This window comes from Neovison vison, chromosome 7, assembly GCF_020171115.1.
Source record: "Neovison vison isolate M4711 chromosome 7, ASM_NN_V1, whole genome shotgun sequence".
Classification (NCBI taxonomy): Eukaryota; Metazoa; Chordata; class Mammalia; order Carnivora; family Mustelidae; genus Neogale; species Neogale vison.
In genome coordinates, this window is record NC_058097.1 from 12,950,444 (window position 1) to 12,970,285 (window position 19,842).

Sequence of the window (19,842 nt, forward strand, 5' to 3'; positions counted from 1 at the left end):
ATCCCTAAAATTAAGAAATGTTTCCATACCAGCTGGTAAATATCTGTCACATGACCTCTCCAAGTATCCCATCTTGCCTGCCTCCCCCACACCCCCCCGTGGGTCAGTGGTTGTCAAACAGGGATCGGTAAGGAGCGTGTAACACAGAGACATGGCTCCGTGTGTGTGTGAGCGTGTGCTTGTCAGAGAACCCAAGATATACACATTCTGATGGCCAAGCCTGGAGATGTGCGGCACCTCACCTCCAACCGGATCATCTTCTTGATGTTGACAGGCTTGGAGGGCTGGAAGTACACCTGCAGGCTGTACTCTGCCTTGCTGGGGATGGTCCCCTGCATGGTGGACACGGCGAAGTCATCGCCCAGGTGATCCAGGCTGGTGATCCGCCAGGCCACCGGCAGGGGTGTGACGTTGCGGAGAAGAACCACCTTGCATTCTTTCCTGCAGAGACCAAAAGGAGTTTTGACTATCTCAAATGGTTCTGATTTATTCAGGCAGGTCCAAAAATGCCCTTCTGGTTACTTTCGTCATTGCTTAGCTCACTAACTGGAGTTCACCAGGGGACAGGGCCTTGCGGTGGCGATGAAGGAATGCAGGATACATATCAGTATCGTCTTTTCTAGTAGCTCCAGAAATAAACATTCTCTATTTAGAATAATATAATGCCAGTGGATAAAATGTTAAGTTCTAGTTTTTGTCTAGTGTTCTCTGTGCTTTAATTTCTTCCTTCTTTCCTTCCTTCCCTCCTTCCTTTTCCAGGAGAATCTATATTTTTTTCAATTTATTTATTTTCAGAAAAACAGTATTCATTATTTTTTCACCACACCCAGTGCTCCATGCAATCCGTGCCCTCTATAATACCCACCACCTGGTACCCCAACCTCCCACCCCCCACCACTTCCAACCCCTCAGATTGTATTATTTTTTTGTTGCATTATGTTAGTCACCATAAAATACAGCATTAGTTTTTGATGCACTGTTCCAAGAGTCATTGTTTACATAAAACACCCAGTGGGCCATGCAATACGTGGCCTCCTTAACACCCATCACCTGGCTCACCCATGCCCCTACCCGCCTCCTCTCTAAACCCTGTTTCTCAGAGTCCACAGTCTCTCATGGCTCATCTCCCCCTCTGATTTCCCTCAATTTACTTTTCCTTTCCTTCTCCTAATGTCCTCCATGTTATTCCTTATGCTCCACAAGTAAGTGGAGAAAGGGGAACCCTCTTACACTGTTGGTGGGAATGCAAGCTGGGTAGCCACTTTGAAAAACAGTGTGGAGATTCCTCAAAAAATTAAAAATAGAGCTACTCTATGACCTGGCAATTGCACTACTGGGTATTTACCCCAAAGATACAGATGTAGTGAAAAGAAGGGCCATATGTACCCCAGTGTTCATAGCAGCAATGTCCACAATCATCAAACTGTACAAAGAGCTGAGATGCCCTTCAATAGATGAATGGATAAAGAAGATGTGGTCCATATATACTATGGACAATTACTCAGCCATCAGAAAGGATGAATACCCAACTTTTGGTATGGATGGTACCCATCCATCAATATGAATGGGACTGGCGGAGATTATGCTTAGTGAAATAAGTTAAGCAGAGAAAGACAATTATTATGTGGTTTCACTTACTTGTGCTTTAACTTCTAAAGCAAAGATTCTTAACCTTTGAGGGCAATGGACTGCTTAGAGAATTTGGAAAAAGTGATTCCTTCTGAGAAAAATGCAAATATGCACACATTTTGGCAGTTAATTTTGGGGGGTGGTTGGCCCTGGACCCCATGGGTGAAACGTCTTGGTTTGTACAGGACCAGAAGTTTCCCCAGATGCAGGATTTTCAGTGCCAAAACAAGGAGAGGGCTGAGAAAATCGGGATGAGTTGACCACCCTAGAACTAAATGTTCTTTAAATCCCATCGCAGTCCTGGTATCACCCAGAACTCTGACCTGTGCAACAAGAGCCGGTCAAAATGCAATTGTTTGGAGTCCAGCTCGAGTTCTGGGCGGACCCCTTGGCAGGTTAACTTGAAGACAGCTGGCTCTGGGTTCTCCTTGATGCAGCAGACAATGCAGTCATCAAAGACACCGACCGCGGTAGGGTAGGCCCATATATTCAGCATCTAAAGGAAGCATCAAAACAGTACATTGATGCTAAGAATGCCGTGACCTCCAATTTCCCAGGAAAGACTTGACCCGGTGGACTTGTTTCCGTGTGGCTGTACCTGCTTCTCATTGGGTTTCAGAGTCATGTTGATGGGCTCCAGGAAGTAGGTGTTTGCTTTGACATCATTCTGAAAACAGAAGAATGCCTCCACGACCATTGGGGAGTTGTTCAGGATGGTCAGCATCTCCGTGTTGCCTGGGAACAAGGAGGACTTGTACCTGGAAGTGAACAAAGATTAGGGATGCGGATTTAAGGATGGACTGGGAGTTCAGGTGGCAAAGGAGCGTACGGCAGTGCCAGAGGGTAACGTGGTGCACTGAGGCAGCGGCCTGGCAGCTAAGCTTCACAGTTGTGAAGACTTGCAGCTGGACTTGACCTCCCCCCTCCCTCATCCCTGCCAAGCCTTGGTCTCCTCATCTCTAAGATGGGATAATACTTCTTCTTAGGATTCCTATGAGTATTACACGCAATGGTGTACCTAATGCTCTTCAGGACAGCTACAGATATCAAATGCCCCCAGATGGTAGCTATTATTGCAAAGTATTCTTTTTTTAAAAAAGTTTATTTATTTATTTAAGTAATGTCTATACCCAACATGGGGCTCGAACTCATGACCCTGAGATCAAGAGTCGCATGCTCTATCAACAGAGCCAGTCAGGTGCTCCATTATTGCAAAGAATTCTGAGAAACGTGAGGATCTACCCTTCCCAGGGCTTATATTCCCAGGACATATAATCCTTTGAGAGCAGTTTGTTCTTTCCCATCTGCCTTAGAGATGATCACATTGACCTCCTTCTCCTCGACCTGTACAAGACATTGCTGTTTTGACATGGAATCGTTTGGCGTGGTTCACTGTTGCAAGGCTGTTTCTGTTTCCTTGTGACTTGGGGAAAGAGCCACAGAGGTGAGCACTGTGGGCATTAGAAGCTGCTCGGTTAATGGTTAATAAAAAGGAACCACAGAAAGTACAAGGAATGCTGGTGAAGATGCACAGCCCAGGGACAGTCTGAAAAGCTTTTTGGATATGCAGTGATGGAGGAAGGAAGGACAGTAAACGGCAGAGAGCAAATCAGGGTCAGAGAGGCAGAGTGCGCTCTATGGCGCTGCCAAAGGGGTGGTGGCCTTTACTGTGCTAAATCCCATGTGCTAAGTCCTGATTATCCAGTTCAGTTTCACAAATCTGTGGACGGCTGCTTTTATTTTCCCATTTTGCAGATGAGAACACTGAGGCTCAGCAGGGTTTGAGAAAATAAATAACACCCGGTTGTACTAAGTCTTGTTTTTTGGGCCACTGTAATCCCTCTCCTCCTAGGCCAGTGCTATCTGGCCCCAAGTTCTGGTTGGTTCCAGGGCTGCCAGGACCCATGTCTCTCTGAATAGCAATGATTTCCCTGACTCTTGACCCTGGACTGCAGTGTCCATCATGTTCGTCAGCCTGAGCCCCCTTCTTCTCTCTGCGAAGCCCTTCTACTGGGCCCCTTCTAGAGGCTTATCCACTCCAGCATCAGTCAACCCTGTGCGTCTTGGCTTTCTGGTCCAGCCTCTCAGGAACCAAACTCCAGTTATTAAGAGTCTGGAGAACAAAGAGGCTCTGTTAGTTCTACCAAGTCAGCATGAACACAAACTCTAATTACCATAATAAATGCCAGACTGAATTAAGACGTGCTTAGAGCTGGGTCCAGTTCTGGTCACGCCTCCCTGCCTACACAGTGAGAAGTTTGTACATACCCGAAAAAACTGGTATCTCTAAAAACCTGTGACCGTCAACCTCACCCAGGGCCCCAATTCTGCCCGACAACCTTCCTCTGTTTCTTTACTATTCTACCTCTCCAACTTTCCACAAAAACTGTTTCATCTGCTCTCTATTTTCTCAACATTTTTATCTTCCCTCCACTTCCCTTCCTGTTAGGGATGACCTCACAACATGTGTTATGGAGAAAACAGACCATAGCATAGGAACCTTCTCCCGGGCCCCACCACATCTGCACCTGAAGCCGTCCGCCTTCACTCCTCCTAGTGGGCAGTGGTGTACCCTCTTCCTGGCAAGAACAACATCTCTGTACCCCATTTGTGTGGTCTCAGGGAGCTGTACCTCCAATGGCCCTTACTTCCACTGAAAACGCCTACCTCCTCCTCCCTGTGTCCCCTTGGCATCCAAACAGTGTAAGAACCACAGTGTGTGAGCAGTGTCCCTGGATCCCATGTCCCCTCTTGTCCTTGGCTGCCTGCACTTCTCTTCAGGGCCAAGATTTCCAGAGAACGACCTTTACACTCGGTCTCCATTCTCTCACCGCCCACTGATTCCTCAACTCACTTTGCTCGGGCTTCATCCACAGAAATCCCCAAAATGACCTTTGCTTATACTCCTGGGACCTCTCTGTTGTTGAACCCCATGGATGTCCCCCGAGAACCAGACCTCAGAGCTTATTCCTTGGTGTGTGTGGCTACTAGCTACATCTCCTGAGCATCTCAAACAACATATCCCAAAGTAGACATTTGGTCCTACTCTTTCCCCACTAAAACCTCATCCTTCTCCAGGCTTTTCCATCTGGGAAGATGGCACTCACATTCATCTGGGTGGCTTAGCAGAAACTTGGGGTACAAGAACCCGGTTCTCCTGTGGTTCAGAGCTAACCGAGGCAGCAATAGTAAAATCTATGTCCACAGAGCACCCCGGCATGTACCATTCGTGAGTCCAACGGGATGTCTGAAATTTGCCTTAAAATAATGGAACACGTACTTATCTCTTGATTTTCCGCAAAGCAGTGGCCCGAAGTAAAACCTCTCCGTGCTCATAATATACTTCTTAAAGATGACCTCGTTTTGCTTCATGTCTGGCTTTCGCTGAGGAAATACCACTCTGAACACAGGGGAGGAAAAGAGGAGGAGAGGCTGTCTGAGTGCAAGTTCAATGCCTCCATTTGATATTGACCTGAACCCAACACTCCTTGTTCAGCAAAGGGTTCAGGTATCTGGAGACAGAATGATTCTTAATCTGAGGACCTTAGTTGACCCTTATTCCTTCTCCCTCCCTTCTACCATCCCCAGGGATGAGAGCTTGAACTTGAGGAAAAAATTCCCAGGTGTCTTTCATAATGAGTGGCTAATGGTAGACTGAGGTAGATTTCCCATGCCAGTGCGCTCAACCAGAAAAACTGAAAATCTCTGTGGAAAACTAGTTCTGGAGGACATTAACCAGCTCCAGAGTTCCTCGTTTAGTGTGGGCTCTGGTAAGAACAGCAAAAAAGCTCCTCTTAGTGGATAAGCTATAAAAGGCCTCAGCCCTGGAGGGTTTGTCCCATTAGCTTGCCCAGCTGGGTGACTTTATGTTGTGGATAAGGGGTACGGTGGTGTTTGGTAGCTCAGAAAAATGTCCCCCCATGGAGAGTCACACCTTTAGTGATATTACAGGACAAAAAAAAAAAAAAAATTCGAGAGTACACATAAAATCCGCTTAAGTTTGCCTCATTGTCCAATAAGCAAACTAACTGGCCAGAGGACGACGCTTCCCTGGCCTTCGCACTATTAACATTCTCTGTAGCTCACTTTGATGGTCCATGCCATTCCTGTGGCTTCGTGGATGTTCAAGACAGCCTGTGGTCTTGGTCTGCACACGTATGGGACGCTTCATAAATCTGCATGTTGTCCGTGTGCAAGGGCCATGCTTCTATGTATCGTTCTAGTTCGATCAACTTTCTCTTTTAAGGTAAAATACACTTACTTTGGGTCTTGGCAAATGTAGGGGTAACAGCAGACACCTCGGCAATAGAGCTGGTACTGGCGGCGGGTTCCAAGGATCTCGAAGTTGAACGTCTGGTCGAAGTTCCCGAGGTCGTTGGAAGAGAAGTGTATTCGCAGCGTCACCTCACCGTTGGCGGGCACGATCCACCGGAAATGATTCAGCCTGCAAACGACCACAGACCTTTTAAAGAGAGAAGCCTTCCTTTGGGCCTCTAAGAGCAGACAGGGCTGCTGCCTGGGAGACGTCCTGGCCATCCGGAGGGCCCGCTGGCAGGACAGGCACGCCTTCTATTCGGGGCTCTAGCATTCCCTTCCCTGGGTGACTCAGAGGCCCACCTGATGAACTTCTCCTGGGAGAACTGCCCAGCGAAGTTGTTCTGGTCCATGTCTGACAAGGGGGCAATGGCTCCGGCTGTTCCCGCAGAGAGGCCCTTCCTGTTGACGGCCATGCGACGTTTGTCCTTCTGAGTGTCTCGGGCCTGGTCTGCTTTGTCTTTTGGTTTCTGTCTGCTCCCCTTAGAGGAGGTGGTCTGCTCCTCCTGGGTCTTAATTAAACACAAGCACAAAGCTTAAATACTCATTGACATACACGGAAGACAGAGACGCCTCGAATACGTGTATGCTGCGTGTTCAGGATGCTGGCAGCTGCCGAGGGCAGGGAGGAGGGCCTAGCCTACTTCAGCAGTGGAGAAGAAGAGGAGAGCCGGGGCTTGCCTGGGCTCCCCATTCCCTGAAGAGGAGGCCGAAGCCCAGAGAATGCTTCAAGCTGCAGGGAGAGGTTTCCTGCACTGCGTTTTGTTGGGGTGTGTTTTCAGTACCCTTGACTCCAGACCCCTCGCCCCTCCCAATCACACTGACTTGTGGGCAGACCAGATCTGTATTCCTATAGAATATTCCATACTCTGAAATTTTCTGACTATTCTTCGAGCGTCATTTCGCTTATTCCTTCATTCCCTGTGTTTTCTGTAAACTGGAAATTAGGCATAAAGTTTGATGAGATTCAGAGAAGGTGCTGTATATGTCACACTCCATCACAACAAGGGACCAAAAAAAAAAAAAGCCACCTCAACCCATGATTACCGATGCACTGTATTCACCCTGGAATGGCACCCGCCAGACCTGGCCTCCATAATGTGGGTGTTTCCCTTTGCTGCCAGCTAGTGCCCTGTGGGATGATGTTCTGGCTTGTAGTACCTTGTTTCCCAACAAAGTACTGCTTTTTAGGTCAGTTGGTGCTCCTTAATTGATTACTTCATTTCTAATTTTACTATTCTTTCTATAGTTTTGGTTGCCATTCTTCTAGAATGAAGAGCTTTCCTTTGCCAACTGGGGATGAATTAGAGTTCCTCCTAGAATGGTTAAGTTCAAGAATGCTTAACCCTTTTCTGTTAATGGCTAATTTTAAGGAAAGAAGTGGGTGTCATCGTCACCTCCGATGTGGGCAATTTTTTCCATTTTCTTTTTTATTTGGACTATTTTCTAGTAGGGCGTGTCCACTCATGCTGCTGATCTCAGATGATAATTCCCTATTTATTTTTAAATAGAAGTTTGAGTCAATCTCTTCACCAAATTGAGGCTGAGGCAGGGCCTACTGGTGATTTTGTTTCCTACTGGTGATTTTATTATTCTTTGCTGATGTGCCTGGTTTGTAGGAAGCTGGGTGGAGAGATTCAAATCTTGGGCTACCATATTTCTCTGGGAATAAATAACCCTTCTCCAGCTTTTAATAGACATACCTTCTACATATTATTGGTCAAACCTATTTTCCTTTGTGATTTATTCTATTAATTACATATCTATTTTCTTCTACTTACATGTGATTTCATTTCAGTTACTCATAGTTTTGATCTAGCTGGAATTAATTTTACTCTATTGTGTCAGGCAAAGAGATAAAAAGTGAGTTTATCACAATATCCAATCTCATACTCATAACTTCTTTGAAAATCTGTTCTTTTCTTAGTGTTGTGTGTTCCCTTAACTTGTGTCTAGTCTTTTCTTTTTTTTTTAAGATTTTATTTATTTATTTGACAGGCAGAGTCACAAGTAGGCAGAAAGGCAGGCAGAGAGAGAGGAGGAAGCAGGCTCCCTGCTGAGCAGAGAGCCCGATGTGGGGCTTGATCCCAGGACTCTGGGATCATGACCTGAGCCGAAGGCAGAGGCTTTAACCCACCGAGCCACCCAGGTGCCCCTAGGTGCCCCTACCGATTCTTGTCTTCTCATATACTGTGTGAATGACCTTAGGCTCCCAATACATTCTAATATCTTTAAGAGAGCTGCTTTTGGAAAAAAAGAGAGAGAGAGAGAGAGAGACCACCTGCATTTGCTTATTATTTCTCCCAAATGAGCTTTAGAGCAATTCAACAAGTTCCCTAGACCATTCCACGGGGACCAAAAAGGGTGCAAGATGAGAATCAGGCATTTTGAGAGAGGCTCATGTGGGGTCCCCAGCTGGGATACGCGACGAGTCAATGGCAAACATGTCAGTGAATGTGACACCCAACACCATACCCCGTTCTTGACCATGCGGAGGGGGATCTTCCTTGTCTGCCCAACTGAAGTCCTACCAAAATCAGGAGAACAAGAGGCTGGCTTGTTCCTTACCTTCCCAGAGCCCGCGGGGCCCAAAAGCTCTGCTTCTGCTTCCCCTTCTCTTTTCTCCTCCAGCAGGGACAGCTCTTCAGATGGGGAAATCACAAACACGAAATGCTTCAGGATTTCTGTTGTGGCCAAAGGTGGCCGCTTCAGGGGGTAGGAGATGACTGAGAATAAGGCGGGAGGTGGGATGGGTGGTCCCGAGGAACCCAGACCCAAGATGTCCAGGATCTAAAGGAAAAGCCAATGGTTAATTTCTGAGGCAGAGGGCAGGGTGTCCCAGCTGCTCCCCTGAGTGAGCACAGGGAGGTTTGGACTCTCCTGCCTCTTCCTAACATTCTTGGGAGGTGCCACTGCCCTGGGCACGTGGTGGGGAAGGGGGGTGAAGGGCCCGTGACACAGCTCTGCAGGTCTTTCTCGACCCCTGTGCCCCCAGAGCAGGCTGCGGCTCTTGCTGTGGACTGCGTGCCCCCTATCCTTCTCTTATCATGGTCTTAGTCCCCTTATCGTGTCTGTCTCTGCAAATGGATGTAAACTCCACTGGGACAGACACTAGGGCCGAGCACACAGCAGGCGCTCAGTGTGTTTTAGATGCCAGCTCTTAAGATTCTGATGTCAATGGTACAGAGTCGGTCCATCTGCCTCCAGATCCCATGTTAATCTTTCTGTTACCTTTAAATGTTCTTTCTTTCTGAGGCTGAAAGTAAGTGAGGGTTGGAGCAGGTCAAGTATGGCAAAGAAAACAAGTCAGGGTTCTGGGAATTGGGTAAAGGATGGGAAAGAAGAGAGAAGTCGAAAAGAAACCGAAGAGAAAATGCATTCCTCCAGCATTCTCCCCTTCTGCTGTTTCAACTGAGTGGGCACCCGCCGGAGCGGGCGGCTTGAATGCTTCGCAGCAGCTCCCATCTCAGCAGGGAAACCCTCTAGCCCAAGCAGGCGATCTCCGCATAAGTCACTGTCACAGCGGTAACCTGGACAGCCCGCCACAGCGTCCGTTCTGTGGACCAAGCAGGCACTTAGGCCGAGCCGGCAGCTGTGTGGGTGGAATCCTGGGTTTCTGACCTGCGGGTCAGGCCGCCAAAGGCTTTTCCTGCGTAAGCGTAGCCAGTGTTAACTCCCAGGGTTTGAATGTCTGTGAGGGAAAGGAATGGGTAGTTTGTACCAATTATTAAATGGAGCCAGGGGTCAAGAACTGTAACCAACAGTCTAAGCTGTCACTTGGGGTGTGCGGACAATGAGAATGGGCCAGAAGGTAACCTTGGCTATAGTCCTGGAACATAAAACAAGATGAGAAGAAGTTCTTTTTCAAAAAACATATTTCTGGGGAGAAAAGTGGCCAAGAGTCCCCTCAGGCTAAACGGAGGCAGAACTGTGAAACGAGTGGTTTGTTGTCATGTGTCCCCCAGTCACCTTCCAGCCTTCGGCCTACCCGGACCTCTGCGGCGAGACTCTCCATGTGCGGCCGCATCCCACCCCGATCTGCCCCTTTGAGGAATTACCTGTGTTTTCCCCTAAACTCTCACCTGCCAAACCTTCCTCCCTGGCTCTGTTCTCTCCCTGTTAAGGCTGCATCTAGTTTCCGATCAACTAAACTAAAAATCAGCAAACTGTGGCCCCCAGGTCAGATCTGGCCTGTTACTTGCTTTTGTAAATTAAGTTGTACAGGGACGGAGTCATGTCTGTTGAGTTACATGGTGGTGGTTGTGACAGAGACTGTAGGATTTGCAGCTTGAAATATTTGCTTTCTGGTGTTTTGCAGAAAAAGCTCATTTCTGGACAAAATGCTATAAAAACCATTTCCTCCAAACCCTCACGCAGGGGCTTCTGGCAATGCAATATTTTCTAGGGACAAAAAGCCATCTAATAGTATGATTTCTGTCACTATAAAGAAGCTTGTGGGAAGAAGATTTTCAAGTAATTGAGACTCTTGCTTCCACAGTACACCTATCTTGCCAGCCGATAACACTAGTATTGTCAATATTTAAAATCAACTCTGAAAATCTATGAAGAACTTACTAAATTTAATACCCCTAAAAGCAAACAATCCAGTTAAGAAAAGGTAGAAGACATGAGTAGACATTTCTCCAAAGAAGACACACAGATGGCCAACAGACACATGAGAAGGTGCTGGACATCACTCATTATCAGGGACATGCACATCAAAACCACAATGAGATGCCACCTCGCACCTGTCAGAATGGCTAAAACGAACAACACGGGAAACAGAAGGTGTCAGCAAGGATGTGACAAGGGGAGCCCTCCTACACTGTTGGTGGGAATGCAAGCTGGTGCAGCCACTCTGGAGAACAGCATGGAGGTTCCTCAAAAAGTTAACAGTTGAACTACCTTACAACCCAGCACTTAACACTACTAGGTATTTATCCAACTGACACTATAATATAGACTTGAAGGGGCACCTGTACCCCAATGTTTATAGTAGCAGCATCAGCAAGAGCCAGTTATGGAGAAGAGCCCTGATGGCCAACGAATGATGAGCGGAGAAAGCAGAGGTGGTATGTGTGTATAAATATATAGTGGAATATTACTCAGCCATCAAAAAGAACAAAATCTTGCCCTTTGTGGTGATGTGGATAGAGTAGAGAGTATTGTTAAGTGACATAAGTTGATCAGAGAGGCATGCCTGGCTGGCTCAGTTGTTAGAGTGTGTGACTCTTGATCTCAGGGTCATGAGTTCAAGCCCCATGTCAGGTGTGGAGCCTACTTCAAAAAAAAATAAGTCAGCCAGAGAAAGGCAAACACCATATGACCTCACTCAGATGTAGAATTTAAAAAACAGGCAAATAAACATGGGGGAAGGAAAAAAAAAAGAGAGGGAAGCAAATCATAAGAGACTCTTGATGATAGCAAACAGGCTTGCTGGGGGGAGGTAGGTGGGGGGTGGGCTGGAGGGGTGCTGAGGAGGGCACTTGTTGGGATGAGCACTGGGTGTCATATGGAACTGAATGAATCCCTAAATTCGACTCCTGAAACCAGCATTACAGTATACATCAACTAACTAGAATTTAAATAAAAACAAAATAAATACCCCCAAAAACTCTATAGGCAGTTTTTTTATGAGGTTAAATGGAGTCATTTAGATCTGTGGAAACTCCCATGTGTTTTCACCAACTAGAAAAAGGTCCTTTTAGCCACTGTTGTCTCCTATGCAAGGGGACCTCAGAGATGAATGGAATTAAGGGGGTACAGAAAGGAACCCTTTAGTGGCGATCAGCCCAGTACCCACTACCCGATTGATCACGTCTCCATTCCAGAGAAGAGTCTGTACCTGATCCCCTTTGGGAAGCCTGTCATTCTCCACGGCCTGCCTCCAGCTCACGCCTTCGACGTCGGGCGTCGGGATGCTTATGAACGGCACGCCCAGGTCCTTCTTCCCTTCGTGGTGGTCCTCCTCCCCTGCTTCCCCCTCGCCGCCCTCGCTCCGCTCCTCCAGGGCCCGGAGCTTCTCCAGACGCTCCCTCTCGGCCTTCTCCCGTTCCTGGCGCTCCTTCTCCGCCCTCTCCTTCTCTGCGCGCTCCCTCTCCCGGTCCTTGCGGCCTCGGCGCCCGCCTGAAGGGACCTGGCGCTGGTCGTCAGGCTCGTGGGTCATGTCCTCGGCGCCGGCGTGATGCAGCAGAACGCCTTGCTTCCGGTCCCAGTTCATGAGGATATTCTGAATATCCTTCAGAGTCAACTCGTAGGTCTTAAACTTCTGGGCCAGGTGCTTGTCGGCATCCTTCAGGAGGTCCCCTTCACTGTCCTCTTGCTCCTGCACCAGGGGGAGCCCGAGCAGGTGGATGTCTCCCAGCTGGTTCTTCCTCTTCTTGCTTAGATCATCCTTCTCATTTAAATGTTCCCTAACAGATGTTTTCCTCTCCGGTGCATCCGTCTTGACCTCTAGTTTGGAAAACGTAAGAATCTAGAAAGCAAAACACATAAAACATGCTTAAAACATGGGGCACCTGGGTGGCTCAGTGGGTTGGGGCCTCTGCCTTCGGCTCAGGTCATGGTCCCCGGGGTCCTGGGATCGAGCCCCACATAGGGCTCTCTGCTCAACAGGGAACCTGCTTCCTCACACCGCCCCTGCCCCCCCCGCCTGCCTCTCTGCCTGTTTGTGATCTCTGTCAAATAAATAAAATCTTTTTTAAAAAATGCTTAAAACAGTTCTTTAAGGGAGAAAAAACTGCCTGAGGCCCCACAGGATTGTAGGTGCCTCCTGCCTTACATCAGGGCTCTGAGGATCACCTGGGGGGTGTTTGATAAAACATCCTCTCTATGGCCCTTTGTTGGCAACAAACAGAAGTTTAGAATTTGGCTGTGACCAAGGCTTTTAAAAAAATATGTATTTATTTACGTAGCCTGGCAAAGAGAAACCAACTTGATTCTTTCTCTCTTTTTAAACTTGCTTTGTGGGCTCTGATTTTCTTCTCCCCTGGATGAAATCCTTGGGGAGGCTCCACAGGTTTCTGGTCATTCTTTGGTGAGATAAAGTCGAGTCGAGTCTAAAGATGACAGCTGGCAGGACAGCCCAGAGTCCCCGTTCTGGGTGACGGCGCTCTTCCATCCTAAGGACGGGCTTGGAGGCAGGCCTGGCCAGGGTTGGCTGTCCCCTGGCCTCACTGTACCCCTCCTTCTCCACATCGGTCCGAATCTCTCACACAGCCTGGAGAGTGTGGACCGGTCGGTGGTGGCACAGCTGTCTCCTAGAGCGTTTGCTCACCAAGGAGGGAGGGGGCTTGGCCATGACCCTCTCTTTCTCCATCGTTGGTAAGATGCGTGACCGCTAAGCTTGGCAGGCGGATAAACCAGCGCCACGGGTCTGCAAGGCCAAGCTGATGTCAGAGTGGCTCCCTAGACTGTGGTCAAGATAAGCTCTTGGTTGAACACTGGGGTTCCCCAGGCTTTGTGGCTTACTGGAGGCCCCCTGTTAAGGCAGCCTGTTCAGCAGCATCTAGGGGACTTGGGGGGGACAGTGGAAAGAGCAAGGACTGTGGTCAGATGTAACTGGGTGGTGTCCCGGAACTCTCTTGGGGTGGGGCTCATGTCTCTGAACACCAGAGGGCGGGAGGGGAGCCAAATAAAGTGCGGGCCGAGCTCTTGGCCCACAATCAGCTCTCAGCAAATGTCGGCCCCTTCCCTCCCACCTTCTGCTCCACCACGAGACCCGAACGGTATCAGGTCAGCTTTGTGGAAGGGACATGGGCTGGCTTGAGGGGCGAGTTACAGTGACCGCTCCCTCTGTTCTGCCTCTTGCTGAGGAGCGAGTGAGGGTTGCTACCTGCCGGTTGGTTTGAGATTTCTTCGCGGGAGGTTCCTCCTTCACTGGTAATTGCTTTGGCTTTTTGACTTTCCGTTTCAGTTCATCTTCTTCCCTTTGCCGCTCAAGCTCCTGCTGCAGCTTCTTTTCCTGCATCTCCCGTGCCAGCCTCTCCAGCTCCCTTCATCAAACCAGGCCGAGAAAACAAGAGTTCAGAGCCCCTCCGGCCCCGAGACCCTCCTCTGCCTGCGAGGGTCTGGATGGATGGACCAGGGAAGAGTTTTCTTGGGCATAAAAAGAATGAACAAAAGAAATCTGTGTAAACGGGAAGCAAGGAAGGAAGGAAGGAAGGAGGAAGGGGGGGAGGGAAGAAGGAAAGAAAGGAGGGTCTCTGAACGGTCATGCAGCAACACGGATGAACTCCCAACTCAACGAAGAGGAATTCTCAGTCTGTATTTCTATTCCAATCTTCTATCATAAGAGTACAAGGCAAGGACTAAAAATAAGCTTGATATGAACAGTTTTTAAAAAGTAACTTTCAGGGGCGCCTGGGTGGCTCAGTGGGTTAAGCCGCTGCCTTCGGCTCAGGTCATGATCTCAGGGTCCTGGGATCGAGTCCCGCATCCAGCTCTCTGCTCAGCAGGGAGCCTGCTTCCTCCTCTCTCTCTCTCTGCCTGCCTTTCTGCCTACTTGTGATCTCTCTCTGTCAAATAAATAAATAAAATCTTTAAAAAAAAAAAAAAGTAACTTTCAGGGGCACCTGGAGTGGGTAAAGTCAGGTAAAGGTCCTACTCTTGATTTCAGCTCAGGTCAGGGTCTCAGAGTTGTGGAATTGAGCCCTGGGTCGAGCCCTGTGTCAGGCTCTGTGCTCAGCAGGGCAGTGGGGGGCAGGGGGTGTCTGCTGGAGATTCTCTCTCTCCCTCTCTCTCTGCCTTTTCCCCTGCTCTTGTGCATGCTTTCTCTTTCTCTCTCTCTCGCTAAAATGAATAAATAAGCAATTCAGATGAGGCCCAGCTTCCGACACTATCATGTCTGATGTTCAGACAACAAGAAATTGTATTTTCAATAGCAGTCCCTAATGGCTAGCTTAGGGCCATGGCGCTGGATCTGAAAGCTGCATTCCTCCTCTCTCTCTCTAAGTGCACCTTGAAAGGAATTCCTGAAAGCAATGACCTGGACGAGAAAGAAAGGACCTTCCTTTGGAATCCCAAAGCCAGGCTTTTTATATCCCTGGAGAACCAGGCATTTTTACAAGGGACCATCCAGACGAAGAAATGAGGGCACACTGTGGGGGCAGAGAGGACATAAAAGCTCTTTGGGGGTCAGTGGGAATAATCTGGAAGTAGAGGAAGAGGAGAGAAGGAGGTTAAATAGAAGGGCAAGTATCTTGGGTCTGCCCCTTCCAATGTCTGGAATTCTATGGAAGATAAGAAGTCCGCCCTCTTTCCCTGGCATGTTTGAAGGTCTGAAGGCAGATAAGGACATTTATCCTCCACCTAACCTGTAGCTGAGATAGCCTGAGTCTCCTGGGCCCCAGGTGGTGTGGAGGGGATCCAGTCATTCCTGTGTGGTCCCCAGCGATGGGCACAGAGAGTGGCTGAGAGCCTGCCCAGGGTCTCTGGCAAAGCCCAGGCTGAGGATCAAGTGGGAGAGGCAGCCAGAACGCAGGGGACAGATAACACCACCAAAGGCCACGATGGTGGTTGGGGAAGGAGAAATGGCCGAGTTCTGGGGATAAGCATTCAGCTCATGTCAAGAGAGTGGCCTCTCGGTCACCAGCTGCGGACAACTGAGCACAGAGGCTGATTGATGAGCTGGACCTAGGGGACAGGTGTCAGGGGAAACTAGGGAGAGCCCCAGGATAGCCCAGGGGCCAGAAGTACCCCCATTCCGTCAAATAACCTCCCCCTAGTCAGACGCCCTCCAGCGAGAAGGAAGGAGAGAATGAGAGAAACCCAGGAAGGCTGCCGCAACCAACACCCTCGATGGGCAACGTGTTTTCCTGCTTTTAGCAGGTCATCCTCCGGGGTCTCCCTTGGTCACGGCTGCGCCCCTGGAAGGTGAACCCAGCCTTCAGGAACGGACTGTGGGTTACTCCCAGGAGAACCACTTCCGCCCTGCCTGGCCCTTGATTCTGACCTCTTTTTCCTCTCGCGGAGGGCCTGCTGAACCTCTCGATTGAACACGATCTTCTCCTCCTCTGTCATGGCATCATATTCATCCTCATCAATATTTTGGAGACGCTCCTTCTCTTTCTCAAGTGCCTCCCTGCGTTTGCGCTCTGTGGAGGGAACAAAGACAGGAAGGGGAGGGGAGGGAAGTCCCCAGCCTTGGCTGCGGGGTGCCCCGGTGGCTTCACTCCCTGCCCACACCGACTACAGAGCGGTCCGTGCCAGGGGAAAGGGGCTGGTGCCGGGGACTCTGGTGGGCCTTGCTTCACTCACACGGCTCCAAACCTGGTACCCATCTGGCATAGCAGTTCCAGAGATGTCCCAGTCCCCAGAAGGGTGACTGGGACCTGGGACCTGGCATGGCAGAGAGGATTTTGCAGGTGTGGTTATGCTAAGGACCCTGGACTGGGGAGACAGTCCTAGATTGTCTGGGTGGGCCCAGTATAACCACAAAGGTCCTTGTAAGAGGGAGACAGGAGGGTCAGAGTCAGAGGTCAGAAGGCTGTGAAGTAGGGACCGTGAGCTGAGGAAGGCTGGTGGCTTCTGGAAGCTCGAAAAGGCAAGGGAAAGGATTCTCTTCCTGGAGCCTTCAAAGAAATGGAGTCCTGCCGATACCACGCTTTTAGGACTCCTGACTTCCAGAACTGCAAGACAGTAAGACTGTGTCGTTGGAAGTCACCAGGTTTGTGGTAAGTTGCCACTGCAGCGATAGGGAAGGAACAGGCCACCTGCTGACTTTATCCATGACGAACATATGCCACCAGAATCCTCAGGGTGACAGAGCCATTTGCAGACAAAGGGGCACCATCTCCCACACCCTTCAGACTCCAGGTCCAAAAGCGAGGCTCGCTCCCAGCGCGAAGGCTCTCGGCCTCTTTTTCACGCTTCACCAGCACAACTTCCCACCTTCTGTTCTTCCAGGTTTGAGCTCTGGGCTCAGAGAGATGTGTCTGGAGATCTTTCTCTGACACTCACCAAGGGACAGAAACAGATAAGAATAATGGTTTCTCTTTCCTGGGCTCTGGTGAGGATCAAATAAGTAATCCTGTAAAGCGTTTAGGCTAGTGTCTGGCAGATTCATAAACGTTCAGTAAAAATTAGATTTTAATACAATACTATTGTTACTGGATGCTGTCTCAGGACTCCTTCAAAGGCAGAGGAATCTTCAAAGAGAGAGGAGCCCATAATGCAACTGCGAAAAACTTCAATCCGCAGGTAATTGAGAAAATGAAAGAGATATTTTCTTTTAAGTTGGAAATGAGCTTTCTGAAAAACCAGGAAGCTGGAGGTTGGATCACTGCTGGGGATGCCTGGTCATTCTTCCTAATTTTTCTCTGGTTGAGAATGTAAGGAAGAAGTCTTTGAACTCTGTTTAAGAGCTAAGAGACCTCATGTTTGTAATTATTTCCCTTAATGGAAAAGCATTACGATGTGTGTAGATTTTCCCAGAAGACAGAGGTAAGGCCAAGTAAGGAAGGGCTGTGATGTGACCAGTGCTGAGGCCAGGGCAGAACTCTGCCTCCCAGGGACCGCGTGGCTTCCTCCCCTGGGGTCCAAAATTGGTTACGACTGCTTCTGACTACAGCAGGAACTCAAGCTGACCTTACTGTGTATGTGTGTATATCTATTTTTCAGTCACTGAAAAAATTTTCAAGCCACTGTTGTAGCGACAGAAAATGCAAAGGTTTCAGAATTACACAGACCTTACTAATTTGCTGTGTGATTTAAAAAAAAAAGATTTATTTATTTGAGAAAGGGAGAGAGAGCAAGCATGAGTAGGGAGAGAGAGCAGAGGGAGAGGAAGAAAGAGAATCTTCAGTAGACTCCCACTGAGTGCGGAGCCCAATGTGGGGCTCAATCCCATGACCCTGAGATCATGACCTGAGCCAAAACCAAGAGTCATTTTCCTCATCTGTAAAGGGGGGACAAGAGTCATTTTCCTCATCTCTCCTCAGAGAGCCATTGAGAGGATCAAATAACCCCAGGTGCCATGCCTCGGCGTTTCAAATGTACGGAGTGTTTGCTGCGATGGCGGGACAGAGCCTGCTAAGATGTAGAAACGGGCTCGTGAGGTTTCTCAGCACCTCCAGCTTGGCAAGAAGTGCACAGCTGTCGTAAGCGAAAGCAAGCAGCTAATGAGTCACCTGAGTCAGGTTGGGACCGTACGGTGATGGGGTCCCCTTGGGTTGGCTGTGATTATAGAGAAGATAAAGGGACACACTGTAATATCGGGGGAAAGGGGAATGTGACTATTACGAGAGGAGCCGGCTGGGTTCATCCCTCAGCCTGTCATCTCTCAACAGGTCACCTGGGTCTGCCAGGTGCCTTACGGGACGGAGGGGAGACATGGCGAATGGAATATTCCTGGTGGGTCAGCCTGGTGGGGAAGCATTTCACACGGCCCCTGGCTCTGCCAGAGGGACAGCCAAGGAGGGCATGGGGCTTTACCTTCTTGCTCCTTTTTGGCTTTCTCCTGGGCCTTCATGGCTGTGTAATCCTGGGCCATGTTGATAACGTAGATGTGGTCCCGGCAGCCGATGGCCTTCAGAAGGCAGAGGAGAGCCACGGCCATGTTCCGAGCGAAGAGGGTCTCGAGGCTGTCAAACACCACTGCCCGGAAGCAGTCACTCAGCTGAAAGCGCAGTGAGCAGAGACGGTTAGTTAGCAGGGCCGCAGTTTCCCAGCTCCCTACGGAGAACGGCTGCTCGTGCGTCTGCGGGCGCTTTCCCTGGGGCTGCAATCAGGTCAGCAGGCCTACCGCGCCCCCGGGAAAACACCAAGGAACCACCCTTCCACCTGCTACGTTCAACGTGCTGTTAGAAAATACAAGAGAAACACCCAAAGAGTTTACCAGTCACAAGAGATCTTCATTATCTGTATTTGCAGAGTGAAAGGTTGATTCTGTCGCTATGGAAATGGGGGAAGCAAGCGGAATGTGAAAGTGAGGGTCTGGGAAGGTCCAGGGGGTGCAGGACGGAAGATGGAAAGGCAAGATATTCCCACGCACCGAAAAATAGACAGCAAGGGCCGCAGGAGCAGGTGTGCCATTCGTGGCTTTCTCAGTGTTAGTAACGCTCTGGCGGGGAAAGAGCTCCCACCCGTGAATCGTGGAAGAGCGCCCTCTGCTGCACTGATGTGTTACTCAAGGGTCGTACACACAGAGAGCACCTCTGGGCAGAGGCACAGCTGGGTTTTTTGGGTTTTTAAAAAAAAGATTTGGGGCGCCGGCGTGGCTCAGTAGGTTAAAGCCTCTGCTTTCAGCTCAGGTCATGATCCAAGGGTCCTAGGATCGAGCCCCACGTTGGGCTCTCTGCTCCGCGGAGAGCCTGCTCCCTCCTCTCTTTCCCTGCCTGCCTCTCTTGCCTACTTGTAATCTCCGTCTGTCAAATAAATAAATAAAATCTTAAAAAAAAAAGATTTCATTTATTTGAGAGAGAGTAAAAGCAAGTGAGCGAGCATGTATGGGAGGGGCAGAGGCAGAGGGAGAAGCAGGGCCCCCGCTAAGCAAGGAGCCCAATGCGGGGCTCCATCCCAGGATCCTGGGATTATGACCTGAGCCGAAGGTAGACACTTCACCTACTGAGCCACCTGGGTGTCCCATCACTACTGGTTTTTGATGAGGCAAGAATCTTGTGTCAGAATGTAAATCAACTACATCACTAAAGACACCATTTATTGCAACTGCTGTCTTTTTTTGTTTGCTTGTTTTGTTTTCTTTGTAGCAAGACTATCAATGAAAGAAGCAGGCAAACTCCATGTTTCATCCAGGATGGGTGTTTTAAGTAGGTCAGTTCTGTGGGGCCACTTTGGCTGCCCCGAGATTGAACCCGGGCCCGTGGCACACCGGTACACGTGCTGGCCTGCCTGGCTCACATCCACTGAAGGGGACAGCACCTTGAGCGCAGTAGCCATTAA

The 19,842-nt window shown here is 49.3% G+C and overlaps 1 protein-coding gene across 1 annotated transcript in view; it reads right to left on the minus strand.

Moving 5' to 3' along the window:
• HYDIN (HYDIN axonemal central pair apparatus protein) overlaps positions 1-19,842 on the minus strand; it is a 326,268-nt gene that overhangs the window by 71,433 nt on the left and 234,993 nt on the right. The window contains exons 43-53 of the mRNA XM_044255773.1: positions 18,376-18,559; positions 15,896-16,037; positions 13,778-13,937; positions 11,789-12,418; positions 8,512-8,733; positions 6,247-6,455; positions 5,891-6,073; positions 4,910-5,029; positions 2,228-2,387; positions 1,953-2,125; positions 243-441 (exon numbers count right to left, since the gene is read on the minus strand). Of these exons, the coding sequence (XP_044111708.1) occupies positions 243-441; positions 1,953-2,125; positions 2,228-2,387; positions 4,910-5,029; positions 5,891-6,073; positions 6,247-6,455; positions 8,512-8,733; positions 11,789-12,418; positions 13,778-13,937; positions 15,896-16,037; positions 18,376-18,559 (2,382 nt within the window). The remainder of the gene's footprint in view (positions 1-242; positions 442-1,952; positions 2,126-2,227; positions 2,388-4,909; positions 5,030-5,890; positions 6,074-6,246; positions 6,456-8,511; positions 8,734-11,788; positions 12,419-13,777; positions 13,938-15,895; positions 16,038-18,375; positions 18,560-19,842) is intronic.